Source organism: Chenopodium album, chromosome 17, assembly GCF_948465745.1.
Source record: "Chenopodium album chromosome 17, dcCheAlbu1.1, whole genome shotgun sequence".
Classification (NCBI taxonomy): domain Eukaryota; kingdom Viridiplantae; phylum Streptophyta; class Magnoliopsida; order Caryophyllales; family Amaranthaceae; genus Chenopodium; species Chenopodium album.
This window is the reverse complement of record NC_137850.1, coordinates 37,931,930-37,959,550: the sequence shown is the minus strand read 5'-3', so window position 1 is coordinate 37,959,550 and position 27,621 is coordinate 37,931,930. Positions and strand designations below refer to the sequence as shown.

Sequence of the window (27,621 nt, the reverse complement as noted above, 5' to 3'; positions counted from 1 at the left end):
AGAGTGCTAACAATACATCCTTATAGTAGGTGTATATGATCCAAGTAGATCAATAAACTATTCGGGTTCGAGTTCTGTTGAAGCTTGTTCTAGTTCATTTATTTGATAAATGAGCTAAGAGTGAATAAAAATTAAAGCTCGTTTAATAAATGAGCTTGACTACGAACATATATATGCTGGATAAGTTAATTAATAACTCGTTTATGTTTGCAAACTACTCGAGGTTCATAGTTAGGACTTAATTGTTTTTCTTAATTTGAGGTTTACAAATGTCAAAAGTACAAAGCTCGTTTATTAGAGAAGCTCATTAATTACTAGTAAGCTCGTTCATGAAAAGCTCATTTATCAACTCGTTTAATAAACGAGTCGTTCATGAATCGTTCGTGCACATGTAGTGTAATAAATGAGACGAGTTTGAACAGATTTTTGAGCTCGCTTTAAAGCTCAGGATTGTGCTCGCATTCGGCTAAGTTAAATGAACTTGAACATGAATTATGTAGTACTCGGCTCGATTCAGCTTGAACATGAACTGTGTACTCGGCTAAGTTAAATGAACTTGACCTTGAACATGAACTATGTACACCCCTTTACATGCATCATCTATTTCTTCTTCTTCAAAAAAAAAAAAAAATAAATAAAAAACATGCCAGGAGCTATGTCTTTTAAATGAAACATTTCAGTGTAGATCCTTCACATGCTATATAACCTCTACTGGTGTTTGGTTGCTATGGGAATTTACTTCCCATAGGAATTTGTATTTTATGGGAAGTAAATATACCTACATCAAATTCCTAAGAATTGCAAAAACTTGTTTGGTTGGCATGAACGAAGTTGCAAATTATGAGAATTTTGACTTACCAAGGGGGTTGGGTAATTAACTTCCCATATTTAGTAGGAAGCCGCACTTCCCATAAATGTGCAATTCCCTCGTTTACACTTTTTATTGTCAACCAAACAATCCCTTCATTTTTAAATTCTTTTCACTTCTTATGCAACCAAACTAGGAAATTTTGTGAAAAACTACCTATTATAATCCAGAATTTGCGAGAAACTACCTATTAAAAAAAATGTTGTAATTGACTACCTAATTTTTTTAAAAATGTTGTAATTTACTACCTTTACGCCGGATTATGAATGAGTTTGACCAAAATTCTCCGGCGTTGACTTGGTCACGTGACACTCGGTGAAAGAAAAGGGTCATTAAGTGTCACGTGATGGTCACGTGACCAAGTCAACACCGGAGAACTTTGGTCAAACTCCTCATAATCCGGCGTAAGGTAGTAAATTACAACATTTTTCGAAAATTAGGTAGTCAATTATAACATTTTTTTTTTAATAGGTAGTTTCTCGCAAATTCTGGAGTATAATAGGTAGTTTTTCACAAAATTTCCAACATTATATATTATAATAGACAAACAGGGTTTTGTTAGACTTGTCTTGATTTATAATAAACTTTCGAAAAATCAACTTGATTTATAATTTTTTACTTCTTTGTAACTAAGATATTATTGGTTAATTGGTTAAAAATAGTGGAAGCATGAAACAAAAGAGTTTTTAGTTGATATTATGAAGGTGCATTTCGGAGCTAATCTAAGTGATCCCATATGATAATATTTTCTTAGTATAAATCACAAGAACGATCAAAAGAATGTTGAATAAGTGTAAAATTCCAAACTTTGCAATTAAAAAAAAAAAAAAAAAAAACAAAAGAAGCACAATTTATTATGTAAAAAAATAGCCACAAATTACTTGATGAGTAGTGTCACATCTATAAAGTAAAAGCAAATTTATAATTTTGTCAATTAGTTTTAGGATGTAACCTTGTTTGGGCTATGTTAACGAGCTGCAGGAGCCATTGCTGTGTAAGTAATAGCCGGGCTCATCTCAATTGAATTTTTATCATATTCTATTATCAAGTTTCCTTCATTCAGCTCCATTTCTAAGCACTCTTTCAGTTCTGTAACAATGTGACTCATTGTTGGCCTTTCCACTGCAGTCAGCTTAACACATGCCAGAGCTATGTCTGTGACCCTCCAAAGGGAATTGGGGTTGTGCACATTTTGCAGTCTTTTGTCGACGATGCTCCAAATGTCTCCTCTTTCAAGTAATGGACTAACCCACCTAACCAAACTAGTTTGTTCATCATCTTTTTTCATGATTGCTGTTTTACCTGTGATCAACTCCAATAGGACTACGCCGAAACTGTATACATCACTTTTCTCATTCAGCTGTTGTGTAATGTGATACCTACACAAAATGAACATACATAAGTCATATTATTAGGTAAAATGCATTCAGTTCTTGGTAATAATGTGATGTATACTGTATGGACTTACTGGGGATCGAGATAGCCTGTTGTACCAATGACTCTTGTTGATATGTAAGATTTATTTTCATCAGGAAAAATTTTGGACAGACCGAAATCAGCTATCTTTGCCTGGAGATTTTTGTTTAGTAGAATGTTTGGAGTCTTAACGTCTCTATGGACTATAGGTGGCCTGCAACCATTGTGCAAGTAGTCTAGTCCTGCAATACAATCCAACATACAAAGTAATTGTTATTATCATCTGATAAAAATACGAGCTTATATTTATAAAACTAAATCAGGATAGCTGTTACTTAGATCGCTAACCTTGTGCAGAATCGATTGCTATCTGTAGCCTGTCTTTCCAACTCAAAAATTCTGATGCTGCATTTGTCCCACCAGTTTTAACATTAGTTGTTTTATTGAAAAACAATGAATTTTTCTGTTCAGAAACAAATAGTACAGGAGTAAGAACAATTGTTGAGTAGTTTTATATACCTGAGAGAACGGTTTGCAAGTTTCCCTTAGCCATGTACTCATATATGAGGGCTAAATGGGCTCCTTCCTCACAGTAGCCGATTAGAGAGACCAAGTTCTTATGGCGAATGGACATCAAGAGTTCAACCTGTCACTCAAATTGAAAAATCCTCTGTCAATTTTATATGTGTCAGGATAAAATGTAGCTTTAGTAGTGCAGTTTTGATCACAATTAACCTCAGTACTATATTGTTCTGAAGCATTAATTGAAGGAGAGAGCATCTTGACAGCAACTTCCACCCCATCTTTCAAGCAGCCATAGTAAACAACTCCAAATCCACCTTTTCCTAGTTCTCTTCGGAAGCCTCTTGTCAGATTTATTATCTCAGAGTAAGTAAATCGCGCTAATCCACCCTTCCCTTGACTATAACTGGATTCTTGTATGTTGGTTGTAGTTAGAGGTTTCTTAGCTTCTATATTGATGCTTCTGCATGAAATGATCCAGCTATGATATTTTTGAGAACAGTGTTGTAGCTAACCAATTTATAAGAGAAAGATCAACATTAGAATGTATTAGTTTCATACTTTGCTTCTTTCTTCTTGTGTAGACCAAAAATGAAAATAACCCAGCTGTAAGTAGGACAAAGAGAGCGACACAGGCTGCTACCGGTGCAATGAAGGCTTTCTTTTTTCTTCTGTGAAGTACATGATGTGCTCGAGCAAAGAGCTGGGTTATTCTCCACACTTTCATTGACAGGGTAACAAAGTTGTGTTAGTTGATTAAGTTGCTAAAATTGAATTTCCTTTTTCAGGAAATGAAGTAATACAGTAAGTTAACTAGAAAAGAAAACAATATCCTGTTTTCATTTATAGAAGATTACCTCAAGGAAAGTGATCCTTTTCTGGATCTTTCTAGCAGAAGTTCGGGAACTGATCCATTGAAGCTATTTCCTGAAAGATTCCTGGAAATAATTCTGAAATAAGTGTACTTATATTGAACTGTTTGAAAATCATTGAAACAATGAAAGACAAGGGGGGTTTACAAGATTCTCAGTAAAGGCAATTCTGAGAGGAACTCAGGTATGTTTCCACTTAGTTTATTATTTGACAAATTCCTGAAACAAATACCAAGTCATACATTGATATAAGAGAGCAATAGAACAACTGATATTTTGCCAATGCAGTTCCGAAACACTAGGAATAAAACTTAAATGTTAGTCGAAACATTACAGGACTTGTATGGCAGTAAGATTTGAAATTGAAGTTGCGATGTCACCAGTAAGTCCTTCTGAACTCAAATTCCTGACCACAAAGTGTAAAAGATTAACTATTTAGTGGTCTGATTTCTATTTTAGAAACATTAGTTATTAATATACTTTATACTTATTTTCAGTAAAAATTCAGAAGCTTACAGAGATATTATTCTAGGGGAACTAGAAGTGTCATAGCTGCAGTTTATTCCAGTCCACCGGTAAGCCTTTGGTACACACGGATCACCTTGCCAATCCTTTGTCAGGTTATAAGACAGCTTGATGTTTCGCATAGCATCAACTAATAGTTAAGAAAATAAATTACTCTGACAAAACTCAAGATGAATAACTGATGATGAAGTGAATGAGCTAATAGTCAAGAAAATAAGTTATGTTACGTGACAAAAATGAGCAAGAAATTACCATCAAGTTGATTGGTTGAAAGTTGCGAAAGCTTCTTAATGCTAAAAATCTCTACAGCATTTAGAATTGGAGGAAGGGTGGATCTCTCTGTGCTCTGGATATAAACATCAAGCTGCGAGCCAGTAAGCGCTTTGTTGTTGTATACGGTATCAGCTGTCAAGTACAGTGGGACATACGGTCCATAAAGATGCAGGCCGTTGACAGTAATATTGAACTCCCTGACTTGATTAGCACTGAGTGTCGAAAGCTCAGCCAAATGAAGGTAGATATAAAATTCCAAGCTCTTATTTGTAGTGGGTGTGTAGGGGAAGTGAATAGGTTCACTAACATTTACTGGTATGATTGCTGCTTTCATTACTGATGATGGCAATTGAAACACATCGAGGGTAGAAATAACATCAAATTCAGTACTGATTTGGCTTCCATTAATCAAGTACATTGGTTCCCAGATTCGATCAAATATATCATCATTGTACCTGAAATGTGGTGAAAATTGAATATGATGATTCAATTAATAATACAGGAGGTAAACTGATCTTGTTATGATATATTGAGGTACTAATAATGAACTATGTTACTTCTACATGTAATATTAAAGCCAGATTATACCAAGAATTAAAAACAATAACATTGAAAACTTTGTGATAAACTCACCTTATGCTATCCACAGATGTTTTGTGAGAATAATATCGATAGAGAAGTTCAAGAGATCCGGATTCCCTTTTATAGATCGAGTCATTTAGCTGCCTGAGTTCCAATGCTGATATAAAAGGAGTTCCGGAACCAATGTTAGCAAGACAAACATATAAGAAATCTGTAGATGGTGAGTGTATCATTTCCTTCATCACAATATGAGACGAGTTGTCTAATTTTATTGTGTCCCAAACATCAACCCCAAGGTGCAGCTCAAATGTGGGAGGATTATCAAGGAAATCATAATTTCCATACATAAAAATAGCTCTGACCAAATAGTTAGCGCCTTTTCCTTGAGATGGTCCAAGGGTATAACAATTCTTTGATCCCTTAGGAAAGCTTCTGACATTCTGAAGCTGCTGCTGCAGGGTTGGTACTCTGTAGGGTGGAGATACGTCGACATTTATGCCAGTATCAATATATAGTTCATCTGGTGCATAATCTAAGGTTGTCGATTCATCTGTGTAACCTGTATCTTTTCCACAATCAATGCTTATAAATCCTGATAATAATCACCAAGAACGGAAATAAAAAGCAGGATATTGTGTTAGACTTACCACTTATGCATACACTCATACACTATTATAAATTATGATTCATACAAAAACATACTGTAACAAAACCTGTGTGATCCTGCTGTGAATGTACAAGCACTGCAAGAGCTAGAACAGCTACGAAGCCCCTAAGGTAAACTCGGATCATCTCCTTCAAAGTCCTGCCTCAGTGCCTCCTATTTCGTTTGCTAATTAATATCAAGCTTAAGGTTTATATATTACTCAAGAATTTATGTGCTACCTTTTTAGTTATTACAGTATTAGAATTATAGTTAAATAACTAGTTAGCTTGAACAAATGATTGCTTAATATTTGACTTCAGAAGCAACTTGTAGTATTTTTGTCCCTGCATATTCTGGCAAGTTCTTAGAAAATAACTTTCAACCTCTCATTATAATTTTCCATTTGAGAAAATAATTAGCAATTGCTAAAAAAATTACAAGTTTCAGTAAGTACACACTGAAGATGAACCTAAAAAATTATTAAAGAGTGCAAAAGACGGACTAAAAACCAGTTTAGATACATTGCATTCAGGAAGTGGCTATAACTTTGTTGTACAAAAATGGGATTAGAGAATCTCTGAACATTTTTAAATTGCAAATGTAATGGAGAATGAACTGGATTATCATGCATATGAAATTGACATTACTTTAATTGGTTTTAAAAAATTACCATTCACATATATACATAATTTGGAAAGTCAAGTCATAGTTCTTTAATTAACTGGATAGACGTGGACAATTCTTTGATATACTATATGTTAAAAGGATCAATTCAACCAAAAGCTTAAGTTGACTGGTTGAAGCCCAAGATCGGTTTATATACGAGGTCGATGAGACTCCAACCCGTAACCTTTGTGTCACGCTAACTCTTGATACCATGTTAAAGGACGAATTCAACCAATAGCTTAAGCTAATTAGCATTGTTACATTACATTGTCTTAATTGTACTACGTACATAGGCTTCTGTTCTTATGTAATTACTAATGAGCATTTTTTGCATAGGCTTGTATGTGACAATTGGGAGTAGAGGGTAGGGTAAGGAATTCCTACCCCTAAACACCCTCACTTGATAAGTTGCTTACCTCAGATTCTAGAGGTCTGGGTTTCGAATCCTTATACACTGGTATGTTGTATATATAACCTATGTTTGTTCGTTCCCAAACTTCTTGTTCCAAATACGGAGTGCGGAACAACCACTTATCAAGGCACTTAGGGGGTGTTTGGCAAGTGGGAATTGAGGGTGGGATTGGGAATTTTAATCCCAATTGAAAACATAGGCCTTGTTTGTTTGGTGGGAATGAGAATAAAATGGGGTTTGGGAATGAGATTATTTATGAGTGAATTCCCACCATTTTATTACCTAGGGAGGGTAGGTAATAAATGGATGGGAATGAGAATAGAGGAAAATGACATTTTTGCCATTAATGAAAAGGATGAAATAATAATCTTAATAAGGGTATTTTTGTAAAATTGTTATTTATTCCCACCCACTATCCAAACAAGGTATTGACATATTTTCATGTATTCCCATCAATTTATTCCCAATCCCATTCCCACCTTTTAATCCCTAAATTCCCATTCCCACGATCTAAACGCCCCGTTAACGTATGAATATATTTCCTCTATTTCTTTTAAATTACTCCATTCGGTTGTGTAATAAATGCTCTATTTCTATTGAGTACATTTGCTTATGCGTGCAAACATTGACCAATAATATCTTAATTATTATTAAGTATGGAGTATAAATTACAACAATTAAAAATTAATAATCTATTTATTGACACGATTCTCACAAGTACTTATAAATTTATATTTTTACTTATGTATAGGGGTGTGCAGAAATGGACCTGGACCAGAAAACCGACCAGGACCGGACCGACCCGAACCGATTGATTTTGGTCCGGTCTTCGGTCCTCACAAATTGGGGATTCCAGTCTGGTCCGATTAAAAATCGAAATATTTCAGTCTGGACCGGAAAGTGTATTTTTGTAATTTTTTGGGTGAAAATTTTAAATTTTATGTTTAAATTTCTAAAAAATTTAGGTACAAAACTTGTAATTTATAAATTTTAGGTGCAAAATAGGAAAGCACGCAAACAAAAACAAGACATTAAAAATGTATAAATGTATTAAGATACTAAAATGAAAAAGAAAAATAAAAAATAATGTAACCGGTCCATTCCGGTCCAAAATCGAACTTGACCGGAATAAACAAGTCTGGACCGGAACCCGGTTCCGATTTTGGACCAGTGCACAGCCCTACTTATGTACTTCCTCCGTTTCTTTTTAGTTGACACGTTTTTTTAGTCACGTTTATCAATGCACAAATTAAATCATTAATATCTTTAATTACCGATAATCAAAAATTATAAAAAGTTGATATTATGAAAATATTACACTATGACGAATTTAACAAGATCCCACTTGACTAAATTTTTCCTTACAAATAAATCACAAAACATGTGTGAATAGTGCTAAATTCAAAACTAATAAAAAATGGAGGTAGTATTAAACAAAGTTGTTCAAATGAATGGTACAAAAAATGCTAATGGAATGAAGGGAGTACTCATTTCTCTTTCAAAGTTTGATAGTGATAGATAAAAAGTATTGTTTGTGAGAGCAAAAGTGCGTGGTAGATCTCTTATCTAAAGATAGTTAGGTCCTATTGATTTCAATTTGTTTTTAATGAATTAAAATTATTTTTGTCATCTCTTCAAAAAAAAAAATGTCAAACTTAAATAATTTATACTCCATACTAAATTGTAATAAATTTTTACTGATTGTCTAATATTTTTTTTTTTATTTGAATTTTCTGACTGGATTGAACTTACTTTTGTTGTATAAAGTTTATTTCTATTAAAGTAAAATTATTTTACAAATTGAAGTATCTTTAAATAGTGGCGGAACCAGAAAATTTATATAAACGGGACAATAGTTATAAATTCTTGATGTACTTTTTAATCGTATATTTTAAAAGTTAGAATATTACATAAAGGGAAAAATAGAAAGATTATATGCAATTCGCAACGAAAATTGAAAATGAAAGAAAGATAAGAACACAAGAAAAAAAAGGGATTAATGTTTTGTTTAAATCAAAAGAAATTAATGTAAATGTTCTTTGCGGGTCGAACACAACTCAACAAAAGAATTCTAAACTATTTAAACCCAAAGTAAACCAACTTTGCCAAGTTTACCATATTATACTTAACAGTTAATAGATTTTATCATTCACATGGGTGGCCATTGCTACCTCGACCACCCCCTAATTTTATCTATCCATTTTTTTTTTTTTTTTTTTTTTTTTTTTGTGGTAAGGTGAAGGGGGCAAAGATTAGTTGGTATAATGGGAAGTAATTAGGGTCAGGTCTCATACGTTGAAATTCAGTTCAGCTCAGTTTAGTTCAGCTCCTAATTTCCTTCTCTTATAAAATATTCAGTTCAGTTCAGTTCAGCTGAGTTCAGTCAATGAGAACAGGTCCTTAAAGACAGGGGAGAGAGAAAATGGGATCACCTCACTTAAAATAGGGTGGGGGAATATGATTTTATTAGGAGAGAAAGAAAATGAGATCACCCCATTTAAAAAGTGAATTGCTATTTGCCACAATGAAATTACTCAAGTTATAGTATTAAATGACTTTCATGCCCCTTACAATTTTAAAAATTACATAACAATCCAACCATTACTAATTTTGTCTTTGCTCCACCTTCACCATTAGCTCCACCACCCATACCATCACTCACCTTGACTGGTCCACCACCACGACTCCACCTTGACTGGTCCACCACCACGACTCCACCTTGCCTGGTCCACCACCACAACTCCACCTTGACCATCATACACCACGACTTTACCTTGACCACCCACGAGATATAAAATGAGTCGACGACGGTCGACGTTCATATCGGAGGCACTTGGTGGGGACAATGAACCGTCGACGTCGTCAAGTCAGGTATATGTCGGACTTTTTTTTTTTTCAATTTCCGTTGTGCCCGGTCGCATGTTATATGTGACTATACCACGGTGTAGTTGCATGCTATATGCGACTACACCGTGGTATAGTCGCATGCTATATGTAGTCGCATGCTATATGCGACTACACCATGGTATAGTCGCATACAGCATGCGACCGGGAACTTTTTTTTTTTGTAAAGCAATCCGTGTAATTTATGTTAATTAATTTTTGATAATTATTAAAAATAACAAAATACACTTAATTTAATTAGTAAATTTATGGCTTAATAAAAAAAATTAGTAGTTTAAATTTGCAAAAAAAAAAAAAAAAATTAATTTTATTTTTGTTTTCAATTGAATTTAATTTAATTTGTAGTTAAATTTAATTTTAATTAACTTTGTATTTTTCTTTCTAATAGGATCCTATTGAAGATTTTGGCGGTGATGGGGTAAATTATTACCCACATTTTCAGACCGATCAATTATTTCCAACGTATCGAGAGTTGTCACAATGGGCGAAAGACATTGCACAAACACTCAAATTTCAACTTGTGATTTCTTACAACCATAACGGATGGTTGTATTTGAGATGCAATCGTGGTGCAAGAGATAGAGGGAAAAATAGAGATCTTAGTGTTGCTCAACGACCGAACACAAAAACTCAACATTGCGGTTGCAAGTTTTTGATCAAGGGTAATAAAGTTTCTAATGATGAAGGATGGCAGATTGTCTTGGGTCCCGATGCATATGGAAAACACAACCATGAGCTAATTGTCTATGAAGAAGGCAATCGGCAAATGAGCAAGCTTAGTCCGGGTGCGAAGCAACTTGTTCGTGACCTGACTGATGCAAAAGTGAAGCCACAAAATATCTTAGCGGCTGTGCGGAATCAGTTTCCTGATGATCATCCCAATCGTAGACATATTTACAACTTTAGGGATCGGTTGAGACTTGAAGATGCTGATGGTCGAGCTGTTGTTACATATTTCCTTGAACTTGGTATCGAGTCACAGTATACACATTGAAGCTTGGTTGACCCGAATACGAACGTTTTGACTCATGTATTTATGGCACATCCTACGTCTCTAGCGCTCTTACGCACGTATCCGTGGGTCATTGGCATTGATTCAATTTACAAGACAAACAAATACAAAATGCCTTTTTTGGAGCTCGTTGGTGTTACTCCTTGCAACATGAATTTCTTGATCGGGTATGCTTTTATGAAGGATGAGAGCGCTGTGAGCTATGCATGAGTGATAGATAAGTTAAAGTTGCTAGCTGGTTGGTAGTGATGTATCGCCTACGGCCATTATAACCGATTGTGAGTTGGGTTTGATGTCGCCTATTCGGGAAATATTTCCTGGCACTGCTCATTTACTATGCACATGACATATTAACAACGATGTAGAGCATAGAGTTAAGAAAATAACGAATAATAAAGATCAAGGCAAAATTTTCAGGTTGACAAGGTGGAATCCAATTCTCAATGCCACCACATTGGATGATTATAATAGAGCGGTTCGGCAAATGGAGGAATCTTATGTAGCATTTATTGCTGTGATTTCTTATGTGAAGGACACTTGGTTAAACAATCATAAGGAGAAATTTGTGAAATTTTGGACCAATAATGGTGTGCTTCACTTCGGCAATGTCACCAATTGTAGAGTGGAAAGTGCAATCTTTAAAGGGGTGGTTGAAAACTTCAACTGGTTCTCTCGATTCTGTATGGGCCAAGGTAAACAAGGCAATTGAAGATCAGGTCACACAGATTAAGCAATCACTTGAGCGCAGTCGACGCAGTCATGGGCGGATATATGATGTTATGCCATTACAACATCTTAATGGACGTACCTCTCGCCATTGTATGTTGTTGTTGGTGAATGAGAAGAAAAGAATGAGAGAGTTAAGTCATGAGGTGAATGTTCGGTGTGGATGTGTTTATAAGACGACTCATCAGATTCCTTGTGCATGTGATATACGTTGTGCCATTGATTCGGGGACATACTTCTACTTAGACCAAGTGCAACCCTTTTATAGGACACTAGTGATTGGTGAGGATGGTTGTGTTCCGACTCCATTGGATGACCCCGATCATCAGTCACAGGACAGTCGATTTTTTTAGATTCTTGTGCGTGAGGTGAGTAGAAGTGACCCGGCAATCATGTGTTCTGTATCTCGCCTAATAGATGAACATCTCCATTCCGATCAATTTGATGTTAATGAGCCGCCTAGGAACACAACCACTAGAGGGAGACCATAATCAAATAGTACACGACGTAACCATAGTGCATGGGAGTATACACGTGGTACTCGTGGGCGTCGTGGTCGTAATGGGGGACGCGGTGATGGTGGTCGTAGTGGAGGTCGAGGTAAGTGTACTCTATGTTTTTGTAATTTTTTGTTTATTTTACTATACTTTGATGTTTATGTTAACTACAAAAATAATAATTCGTTATTCATCGGGAGGAAGAGACATTTCAAATTTTCCTTACCTTTATGGGCTTCCCGATATCATCAAACCATTTGTGGAGGATTGGAACAATGTAATGGGTGACGGAAATTGTGGATTTCGATGTGTTCACTATCACAAAATAGATAATAAGTAACACACAATACACAACTGTCAAGTTACATAGGTGTGGGGAATAATTTCAAGCGTTAATCCCCTGAGCTTGAACCCCACTGTGATCATACACTAAAGTACGGTGGCGTCCAAAGGGAAGAAGATAGAGCAAAAGAGTCGCCAACAAGTTTTAGGAACTTGTAAACCGTTCACAGGGTGAAGGTTACACCCCTTAACGATCCAAGAGATCGTCAACTCCATAAGGTCTTGAACCAAATAGGGTTCGGGGATGAAGGTACAAATCCAACCTAAAAGAGATTGAACCTGCCCTAATAATAGGCCTCTACTTTATTCTGATCGTATTCATGTGCGCTTTCTGACTAACATGCAATCAATAGGTTTAACCCTAAACCTGTTTATCTGTGTTTGTTGAATATTAATGCACAAATAAAACTATTATTGGCGATCACTTGAATTATAATCACATTAACCCTAAACAAGATTATTAAACATCTTATTAAGCGTGATTACAAGTACCAAATTCCCTTTAAATATGCATAAAAGGTGTGATCAAGCAATAACAATAATATAATCAAGCAACGTAATAATAATCATAATAATAATCATAATTAAAAATAATCATCATTATAACAATTATAATCATAAATCACAAAGAATAATCATAATAATAATCATAATAATAATCATAATAATAATCATCATAATAACAATCATAATTAATAATAATAATAATCATGTTAAAGCAGGGCCGACCCTTTCCCTGTGCAAACAGACCAACTGAACAAGGCCCCCGATTTTATGGGTCCTATTTTCACTTAAAGCCCACCCTAAAAAAAAAAGAAAAAAAAAAAAAAAAAACTAAAGTCACAAGTCAGCCATTGTTATCTCCGCATGCACTCAAGCATTCCAACTTTCCAAATTCCAATCTACTTTCCAAATTCCAATCTACTTTCCATCAATCTACCTTCTATTTTCAATATCAAACTTTCCAAATTCCAATCTCCAATTTAATTTCATTACTTTGAATATGAAATTTCCATTAATTTTCTTATTTTACCCAAAAATAGTTAGTAATTATCTCACTTTCCTCTTTCAATTTTCAATGGGAGAATTAAGTTTTCAATCCTTACCATTACTTCTCTTGATTTTCGTTTATTATCAAACATTCAAACGGCTAATTTTTTTACCATTTATAAATTTCCAAACAATTTCAGAATTTTCTACAACTCCTACTCAAAATTATTTTTGGGAGAAAAAAAAATACGAATTTTATGTTTTGGAATTTTGGTTGTGGATTTGTCGACTTGTCGATAGCCTTAATTGCTGGGATTTGCCGATTTGCCGATTTGGGATAGTTGGATTAATGGATTTCTAACCAAGGTATGCAATTTATAAATATATATGATTATTTGATTAATATATATGATCTAATTAAATTTCAAATTTTTGAGGAATTTGTAGAATTGAAGTAAAATTAACAATACTGTATGTTTTTTTTTACAGATTGAAATATACAAATTGTTCGATTTCTGTTGTCAAGCAACAAATAGCAATTTCAGCGCAGGGTGCCTGGGTTTGACTGTGGTTTTTGATCGATATTGCTGGTCTCGGTGGTCTGCTGGACTTTTTAGGTTGTTTCTATCCTTTCAGAGTTTCAGCTCTTTTTTTTTGTTAATTAAATTTATAACTTGTCTGATTACTGAATAATTATCATACTTCTAATTATGCCTCCTATAACAAGAAAGTATAATTCTGGATATGTGAAGCGGAAGAAAAAGAAAAAATTAGAGGAATTAACTCAATCTCTAAGAGGGGGTCTTGATAAATTTCTGATAAAAGAGCCCCAAGGCTATTCTGAAAATCCAATTGTTGAGGATGTTAATGTTGAAACTGTTAATATGGAGAATGAAAATTATGAACCTGAGAATGTTAGTGATGAGCCCATCGATAATCTTGTTCCTGAAGTTGGTCATGATGATGGTTTCAATAATGTTCTTGATAATGAAAATGATGATTTGCAAGATAATGCTAATGACAATGTAGAAGAAGCAAATGAATCTGACTTTTTGTTTGACATATTTGATCCTAGAAATTGGGATGCTCTTGATTCTAGAATGATAGATATAATAGTGACAAAAGGTCTTAAAAGAGATTTTTCAATTGTGAAGGGCCCTAAAGATAAATTCTCTAGACGCTTTACGGCTAATTTGTATACTAGAGTTTTATCAAATGGGGAAAAATGTGATAGAGATTGACTTGTCTATTCTAAAGAACTTGATAGAGTATTTTGTTTTTGTTGTAAAGTCTTTAAAAAAGGGATTGGTAGAGGCCTATTAACAAACGAGGGCTTTGGTGATTGGGCACATGTTGGTGAGAGGCTTAGGGAGCATGAGACGGGCATGGAACATGTTAAGAATATGACCACTTGGTATGAGTTGCGTCTAAGGCTCCAAAAAAATGAAACTATTGATAAAACTGTTCAAAATTTGATTGAGAAAGAAAAGGAGCATTGGAAAAAGGTTTTGAAAAGAATTATATCTATAGTAAAATTCCTTGCTAAACATACTTTGGCCTTTCGTGGTACTAATGAAAAATTGTATCAAGATAACAATGGCAATTTTTTGGGTTTAATTGAAATGCTAGCAGAGTTTGATCCCATTATCCAAGAACATGTTAGGCGTATTACAAATGATGAAATTCACGTTCATTATCTTGGACATAGAATCCAAAATGAGCTAATACTTTTGCTTGCATCTGCCATCAAAACAGAAATCATTAAAAAAATCAAACAAGCAAAGTATTTCTCAATTATACTTGATCGTACACCCGATATTAGTCACCAAGAGCAAATGTATTTGATAATTAGATATGTGGATGTGTCTTCAAACTCTGTTAGCATTGAAGAATCCTTTTTAGGATTTTTAAATGTGAATGATACAACTGGCCAAGGACTTTTTTAATGTTTTGCAAAATGAGTTGAAAAATCTTGATCTTGACATATTTGATGTGAGGGGACAAGGTTATGATAATGGATCAAATATGAAAGGAAAACATCAAGGTGTGCAAAAAAGATTTTTAGACTTAAACTCGAGAGCCTTTGATACTCCTTGTGGTTGTCATAGTTTAAATTTGGCATTGTGTGATATGGCTAACTCATGCTCTAAAGCAAGAGATTTTTTTGGAGTTATTCAACGCATTTACACAATCTTTGCCAATTCTACAAAACGATGGGACATTTTGAAAGATAATGTAAAAGGTTTGACACCAAAACCCTTGTCATCCACTCGATGGGAGAGCCACGTAGAAAGTGTCAAAGCTATCAAATATCAATTGGCTGATTTTAGAGAGGCTTTACTTGAATTGTCAGAAAAAGATCTTGATTCAAAAATTCAAAGTGAAGCTAAATCCTTAGAAACTAATGAGCTTGGTGATTTTGAATTCTTGATGGCAATAGTCATTTGGTTTGATATTTTATCTGTGATAAATAATGTTAGTAAAATATTGCAATCAAATGATATGTTTATTGATGTTGCTATGGGAAAAATAAAAGGACTGATTTCATTTTTCAAAGAGTACAGGGAAACTGGTTTTCACAAGGCAATGGATATTGCTAAGCTAATTGCTATTGAATTGGATGTTGATCCAATATTCCCTCAAAGACGTATAATTAGGAGAAAAAAGCAGGTGGATGATAGCAATACTCCATCAGTGGAGTTATCTGGAGAGGATTCTTTTAGAATTAATTATTTTCTTTATCTTGTTGACCAAGCTGTTGTTTCTCTAAACAATATATTTGAGCAATATCAAGAGTACGAACGTATATTTGGTTTTATGTTTAGCTCTCACAGGTTGCAATCATTGGATGAGGAAATGTTGAAGTCATGTTGCAGTCATCTGGAACTTGCTTTGAAGTATAATGAGCAATCTGATATTAGTGGGAATGATTTGTTTGTGGAGCTAAAGCTATTAAGAGATATATTGCCGGATGAAAAAGAAAGACCCATTGATATATTAAAGTTTTTGAAAGGTTTAGACTGTTTTCCTAATACAACTATTGCGTATAGAATTCTATTAACTATACCTGTGACTGTTGCTTCTGCAGAAAGAAGATTTTCTAAATTGAAGCTGCTGAAAACGTACTTGCGATCTACTATGCTACAAGAAAGGCTTAATGGATTAGCATTAATAGCGATTGAAAACGATCTTTTGGAGACGATACAATATGAAGACTTGGTTGATGAATTTGCTTCCAAAAGTGTTAGAAGAAAAGCTCTTTTTAAATAACTTAGCTTTAAGGTTTAGATTAGTATGAAGTTGTATCAGATGCTGTTAAATTGTTTATTATTCAAATAATAGTCTAAATACATAAGATTTCTTTTATAAAGTATATATATAAATATATATATATATATATATATATATATATATATATATATATATATATATATATATATATATATATATATATATATATATATATATATATATATATATATATATATATATATATATATATCCTTGTAATATGATATTATTTTTGATATAATATTTAAGTATTATAATTTTTTTCTGTTAGGGCCCCATTTTATAGTTTAGAATAGGGCCCCGAAATTTAACAGGACGACCCTGTGTTAAAGCATAGCAAGATCCTAGGCATGATACTAACAAGATTAATAACAAACCCTAGCATGTCACTAAACAATAAAAATCAAATATTTAACCCTAACATGATACTAACAATCATAAATATTAGGAAGAACATAGGAAGCATCATAGGAATCATAATAACAATCTAAGCATAATTTCTATATCATAATATCAATTAAACCATTAAAGTACTTACTTTGATGCCTCGTACCTCTTTCTAATAACAAAATACACACGCTAGTAACTTCAAGGAAAATAATAATATCAAACATCAAATTAAATAATTGAAATAGAGATTTGGGACCAAACCCTCAGAAATTAAACCTTTCACGTCTAGGGCGAAGGCAACTTCGACAATGGCTAGGCGTTTCTAGATCTAATCAAGAGAATATTGATGAGAGTTGGTGAATTATTATAGAAGAGAATGAGATAATTGATGATTGCGAATGAAAACCGGTTGTAGGTGAATCAAAATGGAGTTTTTACGACGTTATCTATAGAGAAAATCGGCCAAAAAGATAATATATCAAAACAGAGTTCTGGCGCTCATAAAACTGAACCAGCGCCAACGCTGGCTGTTGGCGCCAGGCGCCAACACAGGCGCCAAGCGTAGCGCCAGGTGCTACAGCTGGCGTTTGGCGTTGATATGGAAAATTACGCGTTTTCTTAAAATCAGATAAAAATTGCCGTATAGGAGGATAAAATCGTATTTCCCTCAAAAATGCTTTTTGATTTTAATTAAAACTCTGAAAAGTCAACAAAAGTCAATTTATCAATGCTAATTGAATTAGGAATGAAGAGAGCCTTCTAGAAGAATCTAGAAGAATAAAATCATTCCTAGTTGCATTAGGAATGATAAATCTATATTAGCCCCTCCCCTAGATCATTGGACCGCATATAAGGCTCAAACCGGGCCCAGTTTGGTAAATTGGCCATAACTTCCTCAATATTCATCGGAATTGGGCTTATAATATATCGTTGGAAAGCTCTTGTCAAGCCCCATCCAACTACACTACTATTGGACCCATATCATGGACCAACCAAACTGGATTGGCTGTTTTCTTAAAAATAAGTTTTCAAAAACAGAAAGAAGAGAAAAGAAATTAAAACTATCCGCAACACTAGACTTTCCACACTTTCACTTCATTCGATTATGATTCGACGCGAAAGGTACTCATCACTGGGTTTGGTTTTGGGGAGACACAAATGAGTGTCTACAATATGCGATCTCTAGAATTATACAGATCGCCTATGTAAGATAAGCGTTTTGTATCTTGAAACCTATAGAGTGCCTGTTTTAGTTAACCGTTCTACAAGTATTATCCAAATTTACACCATACAATATAGATCGCCTCTTTTTGTTAAGCGTTATGTAAGTATTCAAAAAAAAAAGAAAAAAAAAACAACTAATTGAACACGTCATATACATATACCCACAACCCCTTAACCCTAAAACATATCAAATGAGAGCCGCCCCTCCCCATCTTCTTCTCTTTCTCATTCCTCTCACTCCTTTGCCTTTTCTCTTTTAGATCAAAACTCCTCTTCTACCCTGTTCCTCTCTTTCTCTCTCCTCAAATCCCCAAGCACCGTCGGAGGTTTCGCCGTGGAAATTTTGCGAGAGTTTTCGTCGCTTTGATTGGTTAAGCTTCAGACGCCCATAAGTCCACCACCTCACAAGCTTTTCACTCACACCATTGAGACACGAGCTGTTGAGTATCAACCACCGAGCGAACTTTCAGCCACGAGTGTCCACCACCAAGCCATGAGATGTCGTTCCGAGTATTTAATCGGTCAAGATTTTCAATTTTTGATTTGATTTTAATATAGGTTACAATATAAATTTAGTTTTTCTTAATTTTTGTTTTTAATTCAAATTCTGATTATACTGAATTTGTTGTTATTTAGATCTGATTTTATTTTTTTGTTATTTTAGAGATAATTGCTTGTGTTAATTTTGTTTAAATTGGTTAAGTTATAGGTGGTGTGGTGTGGCGGGTTTCGTGTGTTGTGGGTGCTGCAGGTGGTGGTGTGGGTCGTGGGGGCTGATGGGGGTAGTGTGAGGTGTAGGTGGCGGTGTGTGTCGTGGGTGCTGCAGGTTGTGTGGGTAGTGTGATGTGTAGGTGGCGGTGTGGGTCGTGGTGTTGGTGGTGGTTTGGGGTACGGTTGTGGTGGGGCAGTGGGTTGTGGTGGTGGTGGTGGTGGTTTGGATCGTGGTGATTATACACTTTTACTTCTTATTTATGGATCTATTCAGTTATTGTAATTGAAATACATGTATTTTAACATGTAATGTACTGCATCAATCAGTAGTATTAGAGAACTTGTAATGTATTTTTTTTCCTCAACGAATTCAGTTATTGTAATTGAAATACATGTATTTTAATTTATTTTTTTTGATAAATAAAATGTTATTGTTATGGTATTTTTTTTATGCATAATATTATTATTATTATTTAATTATATAATAATAATAATAATAATAATAATAATATAATTTTTTTTAAAAAAAAAGTAAGGAAAAGAGAGCGCCTATCTGTGGTAGTGTAGACACCTAAAAATGTCTCCCCAAAACCAAACCCGATGATGAACAACCTTTCACCGCCACTATTGGTCGGGTTTAGTATTTAATCCCGAGAGTACTTAAAAAATCGTATTTAATTAAATTCATATTTTTGAACAGTCCATGGATTAGTCTCGATGTTTGGTAAAAGCATAGTTTTTTATTTCAGCCAAAACTTATTATTTAATTTTAGTCCAAACCCTTTTTTATTTTATTTTTGGCCCAAACCTTTTGTTTATTTTTATTTAATTATTTTCTTAATTTAGCCCAAATAATAATAAGTCAGAAAAGGCCCGAAATTATCAATCGGCACTTAAAATGCCGAATAAAATTAGGGTTAAAAATGTATTTAGACGGAAAAGTGGGCTGGAAATTCCCGCGCCACGGTAGACAGCCACCGTGTCACGGGAATCCTTCCCGTCTGATGGTGGGATTTCCCGTGACACGGGAAGTCTGCCGTGACACGGGACATTCCGTGTCTTTTCCCCGTAAACCCTTAACGCGTTTTCTTTCCCGTTTTCTGAAAATTTCCCGCATCACGCTAAAAATGTACTGTGTCACGGGAAAGATTGCCGTCTGACGGTGGGACTTCCCGTGTCACGGTACAGTTTTCCGTGTCACGGGATACTATTTAGGGTTTTTATCATTTTAGGGTTCCGTGTGCTCTCTTAGCACATTTTCCCTATAAATACCCCCTCATTTCTGATGTATGTACGGGGCATCAACGAATTAACTCTCTGATTTATTTTTCTCTCTTCTATGCTTTAGCCTAAACACTAGCCTACCCTTCTTATTTAAAAATTCCTTCTTCAAGTGCTCAAAGGAGTCCATACTTTACTCGTGGTTCCATCCTTAAGCCAAGGCGTGAAAGGTAGAACTGTTTGAGGGTTTGGCCCCAAATCAACTGTACATTATTTGATTTAATTTAATTATTGTTTTATTATTTCCTTGAAGTTACTAACTCGTTTATTATTTTGTAGTTGCAAACAAACAGAATCAAAGTAAGAATCATGTTCCTTTTATTTCTATTATTTTTTCTAACGATTTTATGTTGTTGGAATTGTGATTAAATTGCTTCCAATATTAATGTTTATTCTATTATTATTTTTATTGATCACCATATTGCATGTTTAAAGGGAATATGTAATTGAAAATCACGCCTAATAAGATAATTTGGACAACCGGTTTAGGTTCCTTTTTAATCTTGTTGTTAATTTAAGTGATCACAAATATTTTAGAATTATGTGTTGCATTAATATTCAACCAATTTAGCTTAATAATAGTTTGGAGCAAATTGAATATTTTGTTTGTATGCCTTTGAGATCGCAGGAATCACTTTTCACTATAAGAATCGAGTAGAGGCCAATACGGGCGAATGTGACTCCATGACTCACTTCGTACCATCATCCCCGATCCTCCTTTCGTGGTTCCGAACCATATGGAGTTAGTAATCTCATGGATTATGAATGGGGTGTAACCTTCACGGGTCAATCGTTGTTGCCTTTGTTGTCCCTTTATCGTGGTTGCCTTTTATGATCCGTGAACGGTTTACAAGTTCCTTAAAAACTTGTTGGCGGCTCCCTACTTTCCTTGTCCCTAATCGTGTCCCTAATCATATGTCAATTCCCACTTCCTATGAGTGTCAAGCATATTCACAACATGCTTTTAACGTAGGCGCACTTCAAACGACGCCTACAGGTAGGCGTTCTCTATTTATGCACTTATAGAGCGCTTATCTTGAGATGACGGCTCTCTTTTCCTTGTTTTTTATTTACTTTATACCTAGAATATGAAGCGCCTTTCTCATATAGGCGTTCTGTATTATGTTAGATATAGAACTCCTCAAAGAGGCGTTCTGTAGAACTTGTAGGGCACCCCCTCAGAAGAACGCCTCTGAGGCGTTCTATATGGCTTGTTTTAGGCGTTCTATATTCATGTTTTTGTAGTAGTGGTTGCAGACTTTTTCTTAGGTAAGACTTTGCATAAAGTAAGTGTCACATTATATTCCAATGATTTTACTTAAAATTTTGTTGTTTAATTTTTATTAGGTGGGCAAGACAATTGGATACAAGCTCGATATTTAATTGTGAACGAGGTTAAGGCCAATCGACCAGAGTACATACATTTGTATCACGGAGGCTTGGATCAAACAATTGATCTTATCACCTGGAACGGTGGACATTGTGGCGCGAACCATTACATGGACTTGCCTGATGATTTGTACCCAATTGCAAATTTTTGGAATTGTGTAGTTATGGTTTACGGAGTTGGCCCACGAAGAGAGTTGTATCCGTGTATGATAGTTCTACCATTGCGAGCCCCGTCTACTGTAGATCGACCTCGAATTGAGATTGCCATTGCACACATTGGTCGCCATTATGTTCGACTTGATCTATCGCCAAACTATCCAGTACCTCCTATTGTTGATCCATGGTTTATGTATAGAGATCAAAGTGTGATTGGTTGGGAGCAACTTTATCAAGAAAGGAGGGCACATTGGGATCAACTAATAGCAGCATCTACTTCATCATCTTAGGAGGAGGATACATTGGAATTCACTTTAATCAATTTCTTACATTTTTAATGTAGTTTATTATATGCTTAACGTTAAGAAATTGCTTATGTTATATGCTTATTTGTAGAAGTTGCTTACCAATTTAGACAAAAAATAAATAAACAAATAAAAACTAGCACATAAAAGTATCTAAAAGTTATAGTGACATAGTCAAGTCCATCAATTACATAACAAATCTAAAACATAAAATAGTAGCAAATCGTCCGGTACAAAATATAAAGTGCATCAATAAAACATAATCATCCAGCATACTCATCCCATTCTTTCAGCACATCAGCAACACGTGGATGGCAGTCGATGCAACCCTCAATGGCCTGAGCAATCCGTTCCATCCACTGCAAATGAGATATTAATAAGTACCAAAACTTGAGATATATGATAAATTAAAATTAAAGTAAAATAATATTAACTTACATAAACTGGGAGTATCCCATCAGGAACTGCAGGAAACACCGCATCCACTTCTGGAACAACAAAGATATGTTCCACGTAAGTGAACCAATCATAATAACCATCCACAACATCAGAGGAACACTGAGCGCGCTGGAACTCTGCAAGAATCAACCGAAAACCTCTAGGATACAAGGTCCAAGCATTGTCAACACTCGAGACATTCCACTTAACTTCATACAATTTCGAATCTGCAGACCTGTACGAGAAATCTGGACGGTTAATAGGCATAGGAATTGTCTGTACATAACCAAATGTCGTAAGACACGATCGGGCATGTATGGTTCAATGACATCTCGATAACGAAGCCATCCAGTAAATACAGTCCTAGGAACATCTGAGGCTGGCTTTGGACCATAGGGTAGCCAAACCACCTGCAAGGAATGAGGTAAAAACATTAATAAAGTCGCATTAACCGTTGTTTAATGAAAATATGTAGAAAGTGTTATATTTACCATGTTCGAATCAAACTCGTCTAACCGATGACGAAAAGATCTCAATCGAGCATCAGAAAAGCCCTCCTTCTTAACACTCCAAGTAGAGGCACGAGCCCCATGAGATGCACAAACTAACCGCTCCCTATGAGGCCGAAACGGTGGGAAATGCTCATATATCCAAGCCTGTAGTAATGTTAAACAACCAGCAATGCCTGAGCACATACTCCTGCTCGCAATCCCTAACTGGCGATATAAGTTCGCCAAAGTGGCGACTCCCCATGCATAATCTGAAATATCATCCACACCATGAATGAGCTCGAGGATGTCAGCTAGTTGTACCCTACTAGCACTCTTGTCTACAAATAACGTAGAACCAAACAATAGTAACATGTAACCCATAAGTTGCGTTTCAGGACTACGCTTTGAGCAAATGTTGATAATGGAATCAATGGAAATCGCACCACTACAATAGTGCGGTGTAGGAGGTGCCAAAAGTGTATCTCTATCCACTCCAAGAAACTGCATAGCATGTATGCGCAACTCCTCACTAGTAGCCTGAGCAGAAACTATACGCCCATCCATTGGGATGCGCAAAATGTGCCAGATATCATGTAGAGTAATAGTCATCTCTCCAAAAGGTTAATGTGTTAGTGTCAGGTTGACACCGCTCCACAAATGCACAAATAAGAGGTATATCAAGGTGTCCAAACATACACCGAGGCAATTGTGACAAGCCTGTACCCTCAACCACTGCAACCTGCTCGGATGAAAGCGCCACAAACCATGACTGAAGCTGGTAACATGCTCTTTCCCTATTCTGACACCTTAGCAAGTTTCTCTCCTTTCCATCCCATATCATACGAGCAACATGGCCTCCGAAACTAGGAATAACACTACCATCAAGGGGCCCACCGGGCATGTCCTCCTTCACTATCCAAGAATCATCATCAACTTGTCTTTGACGTTTATTAGTACGTCGTCTACTAGTGGTGCTACCAGTGTCAGAAGCGACAAACCTACCATCTCTAGCCCTTCTACCTACCACTACACTTGATGTGTCATCATGCCCACCACTCTGATCAAAATTACCCTCAAACTCCTCCATCTCCTCAGACGCACTAGCTCGTCCGTGATCAGGCTCGTCGTCAAAAGGAACAAATACATCATCAGAAGCATCATCAGAAGCACCATCAACAACAGACTTTCCCAATCGTGCAACATCCCTTTCTCTCCTAACATAGGCATCGATGTTTCGAGCTCAAGTGTGTCACGGCCCCGAGCCAGTCAACACATCATTCACCGTAATCGATTTTCCACCTTGTCGCTATTTAATATAATAATAAAATTTCAAATTATTATATTCATAATTCTAACAATAATTATTATTATTTCAAGTATTATTACTAATAATTTTACTATTAAGCAATATACTATTCAAATCATTTTTTTTAAATAACATAATCCTAAATATTAACAAATTAAAGCCAATGCCTAAACCAAATTTACTACTCCCTAATTAGTAACAACAATTATATTTGCATCTAACAAAACAATGATTACATTTATTAATTATTATTAACTACTTATTACTATTGCTAAATAAAAATTTTATGACTAATTCGAAATTAATTTTAAATAAAAAAGTTATATTTTCAGTTGGTTTTTATCTTCAAATAATTTTTTTTTAAAAAAAAAAGTTATTTGGTTTTTTAGTTATATAAAAATTAAAAAAAAAAACTCCCCACAACTCACGTTTAGTTGTTTGTTACTTAAAAAAAAAGAAGTTATTTGGATTTTTTTTAAAAAATTATCCATGTTTACTTTGTTGACAATTGTAAAAAAAGAAAATAAATAAAAATTGTTGATATAGCATAGTCATCCATGATTCCACATAGTCTTTGTAGTATAACTTTTTTTTTGAGGAAAAAACTGCTTTTTTTTTATAATTAAATTAAAACTGCTTTTTTAAATTAAATAATAATAATAATAACTACTCTCTTAAATCATACATATATATCTTAGGAATAAATATAAACTGATTCAAAACAAAAACATTGATGATCATGGAATAAAGATAAACATGGATCAACAAAAACATGATTAATATTTAAATTTTATTATAAAAAATTATTAATACGAATTTTTTTTAAAAAAATAAAAAAATAAATAATTAATACTTAATATTGAATTATTATAATAATAATTAATATTTAATAATAATAATAAATAATTAATATTTAATATTTAATAATAATAATTAATATTTAATAATAATAATTAATAATTAATAATTAATAATAATTATTACTTAATAATAATAATAACAATAATTAATTATTGATATTTAATAATAATAATAATAGTAATAATAATAGTAATTATACTAATAGTAATAATAATACTTATAACTAATAATATTAATTATAATTATAATAATTGATTTTTATATAACAGTTAATATTAAGATAATAACTAGTATTTAAAAATAATACTAATTATTAATTTTTAATAATAATAATAATTAAATAATATTTAATAATTATATTATAATTAATATAATAATAATAATTAATATTTAACTTTAAAAATTTAATTATTATAATAATAATGCGATAATATTAGTAGTAATAATAATAATAATTAATATTTAATAATAATAATAATAATAATAAATAAATAAATACTAATAATAATAATAATATTTTATAATAATAATAGTAGTGTGTTTAAAAAAAAAATAATAATAATAGTAGTGGTAGTGGTAGTCGGCTCTGCTCTGCTGAAATCTACTTTGCTCTGTCCAGAAGCTCAAAAGAACAGGGCCTAATTGGGTTGATAAGATACGTGGTAAGGCTGGTAAGGTACTTCGTTATATAGATTATTCGGAATACGTCAATTTAAAAATTCATTTAGAAATTTGATGCCAAATTGAAGAAGCATGTCCAATTAATTTTATCATGATCATCTTGTCGTCTCTTCTTAGGTAATTATTCTTTATCCTTTCTCTGTTTACTATGATATTTTTTACTGTGAATTTTGCTTTAATTCTTGTTTCCACAAATTTTAATTTTTTTTGATTAATATTTGGTTTAAAATACCACCAAATCATGCATAAAATATCATTATTAGGGTTTTTTGTATTGGAAAATTAGAGCTTGGGATAAGGTTTAAGCTTATTTTAAGGTTGGTCTAAAACTTATTCAAATTAAATTTAAGATTTTCATTTTTGGTTGCGTCGTTAAGCTCATATTTTTAATTCCTAAACACAATTCAACCATTCAATTAAGCAATTATCTATAAATATAGGTAAATTTTGGCTAAGAAGTGAAGTCGAGAGAAATAGAGACAATGTTTGTTGAATTTGTCATGTGTTGGAGAGTTTAGAAAAATGTAGATTTCAATATACAAGTAATCATTTATAGGTGCTCTAATTGAGCATTTGAGCTTATATAATACAATACAATACCCAAGTCATGCTCGAATTTTTTTTTGTTTGTTTTTGGTCGAGTTTGTGAGCAAATACCTTATCAGATCACTTTTTAACGATTTATACCTTGGTTTGACAAAAGTATTAAAAACAGCACCTTAATTTTATCTTCCGACGAAAAAAAGTCAATTTTCCAATCATGGGATCCATTTTTTTATTTATTTTTTTTATCTTGCTGGTTGTTTAAAATTTATACTGATACACAAAATCTCACAAGTGCTCAATATTCTTATAAGGGTCTGAGATGGATTTGTTATCTTGTGATCTGTGATATACTGATATAGATATATACTACAGCCTAGCATTTATTGATAATTTGGCTTGATTTTCTTTTGCTTACTGCAAGATATGGTTTGTTTACCTGGAATCTGGATGCTGTGCCCTGCCAGGAATAACAAATGTCAACTATTTTCGGGGGGGTTTACCGAAGAAACTCCCTCGATGTCTAAGTTAGTTATCAACTACGAAAGTGTATATACTACCTCCATTAATTATTATGTGCAACAAAGGAATATTTTATGTCTCACAAATAATACCTCTTTGTTGCACAAAATAATTAACGGAGGTAGTATATAATATTACTATATTACTCCCTCCGTCCCCGAAAGAACAACCCATTTGGCCTAATTTTAGTCCCAACAAGAATGACTCATTTGCATTTAAACACCCACCAATTTGCAACAATATTTGTGCAAAATTAGCTTTCCCATATAAAAATTTGATTTTCTATGTAATTTTATTACTTTCTCTCTGTATTTTTTTACAAAGCCCATGTAAATTTATATTTTCAATATACTTTTAATTCTTTTAATTTAACTTTCTTAATACCCGCGTAATCAACCCAAATGGGTCGTTCTTTTGGGGGCGGAGGGAGTAGTATGTATTTAGAGACTAGAGAGGGAGTATTTTAGAGAGAACTGAAAGCAAATTACATTTGAGGATTAGTGGGGTTATTTAATTTATAGGTGTACTATTTTGCATGTTTAGAGTTGTAGGGTGCTTACATACGTATGAAGCGAGATGAGTGTACCTAGCAGTGTTGGTGTGGCTTTGAATCTGTTAAGTTTAATAAAGCCCGCTGCTCTTGTTAGATTCTTTTCGGATGTAGCCAATTAAGCTTTACAGACTATGTAGTACCCCGTACATGGTGTAGTGCTAAGATAGGAGAATTTGACGTTTATAGCATCTAATATTAAAATTTGACCAACCAATCAATCAATATA

At 33.9% G+C, this 27,621-nt stretch overlaps 1 protein-coding gene and 2 pseudogenes across 1 annotated transcript; 2 read left to right on the top strand and 1 right to left on the bottom strand.

The window, feature by feature from the left end:
- Nucleotides 1–1,701: 1,701 nt before the first annotated feature.
- Nucleotides 1,702–5,850, bottom strand: LOC145588923 (putative LRR receptor-like serine/threonine-protein kinase At1g05700; annotated as a pseudogene).
- A 3,728-nt stretch (nucleotides 5,851–9,578) lies between these two features.
- LOC145588922 (uncharacterized) lies at nucleotides 9,579–10,680 on the top strand. Its single transcript, XM_081645509.1, has 2 exons — nucleotides 9,579–9,653; nucleotides 10,075–10,680. The coding sequence occupies exons 1-2, from the start codon at nucleotides 9,579–9,581 to the stop codon at nucleotides 10,678–10,680; spliced, it is 681 nt and encodes a 226-aa protein (XP_081501635.1).
- Nucleotides 10,681–13,963: 3,283 nt separating this feature from the next.
- On the top strand, nucleotides 13,964–21,985 carry LOC145588921 (uncharacterized; annotated as a pseudogene).
- The last annotated feature ends 5,636 nt before the right edge of the window (nucleotides 21,986–27,621 follow it).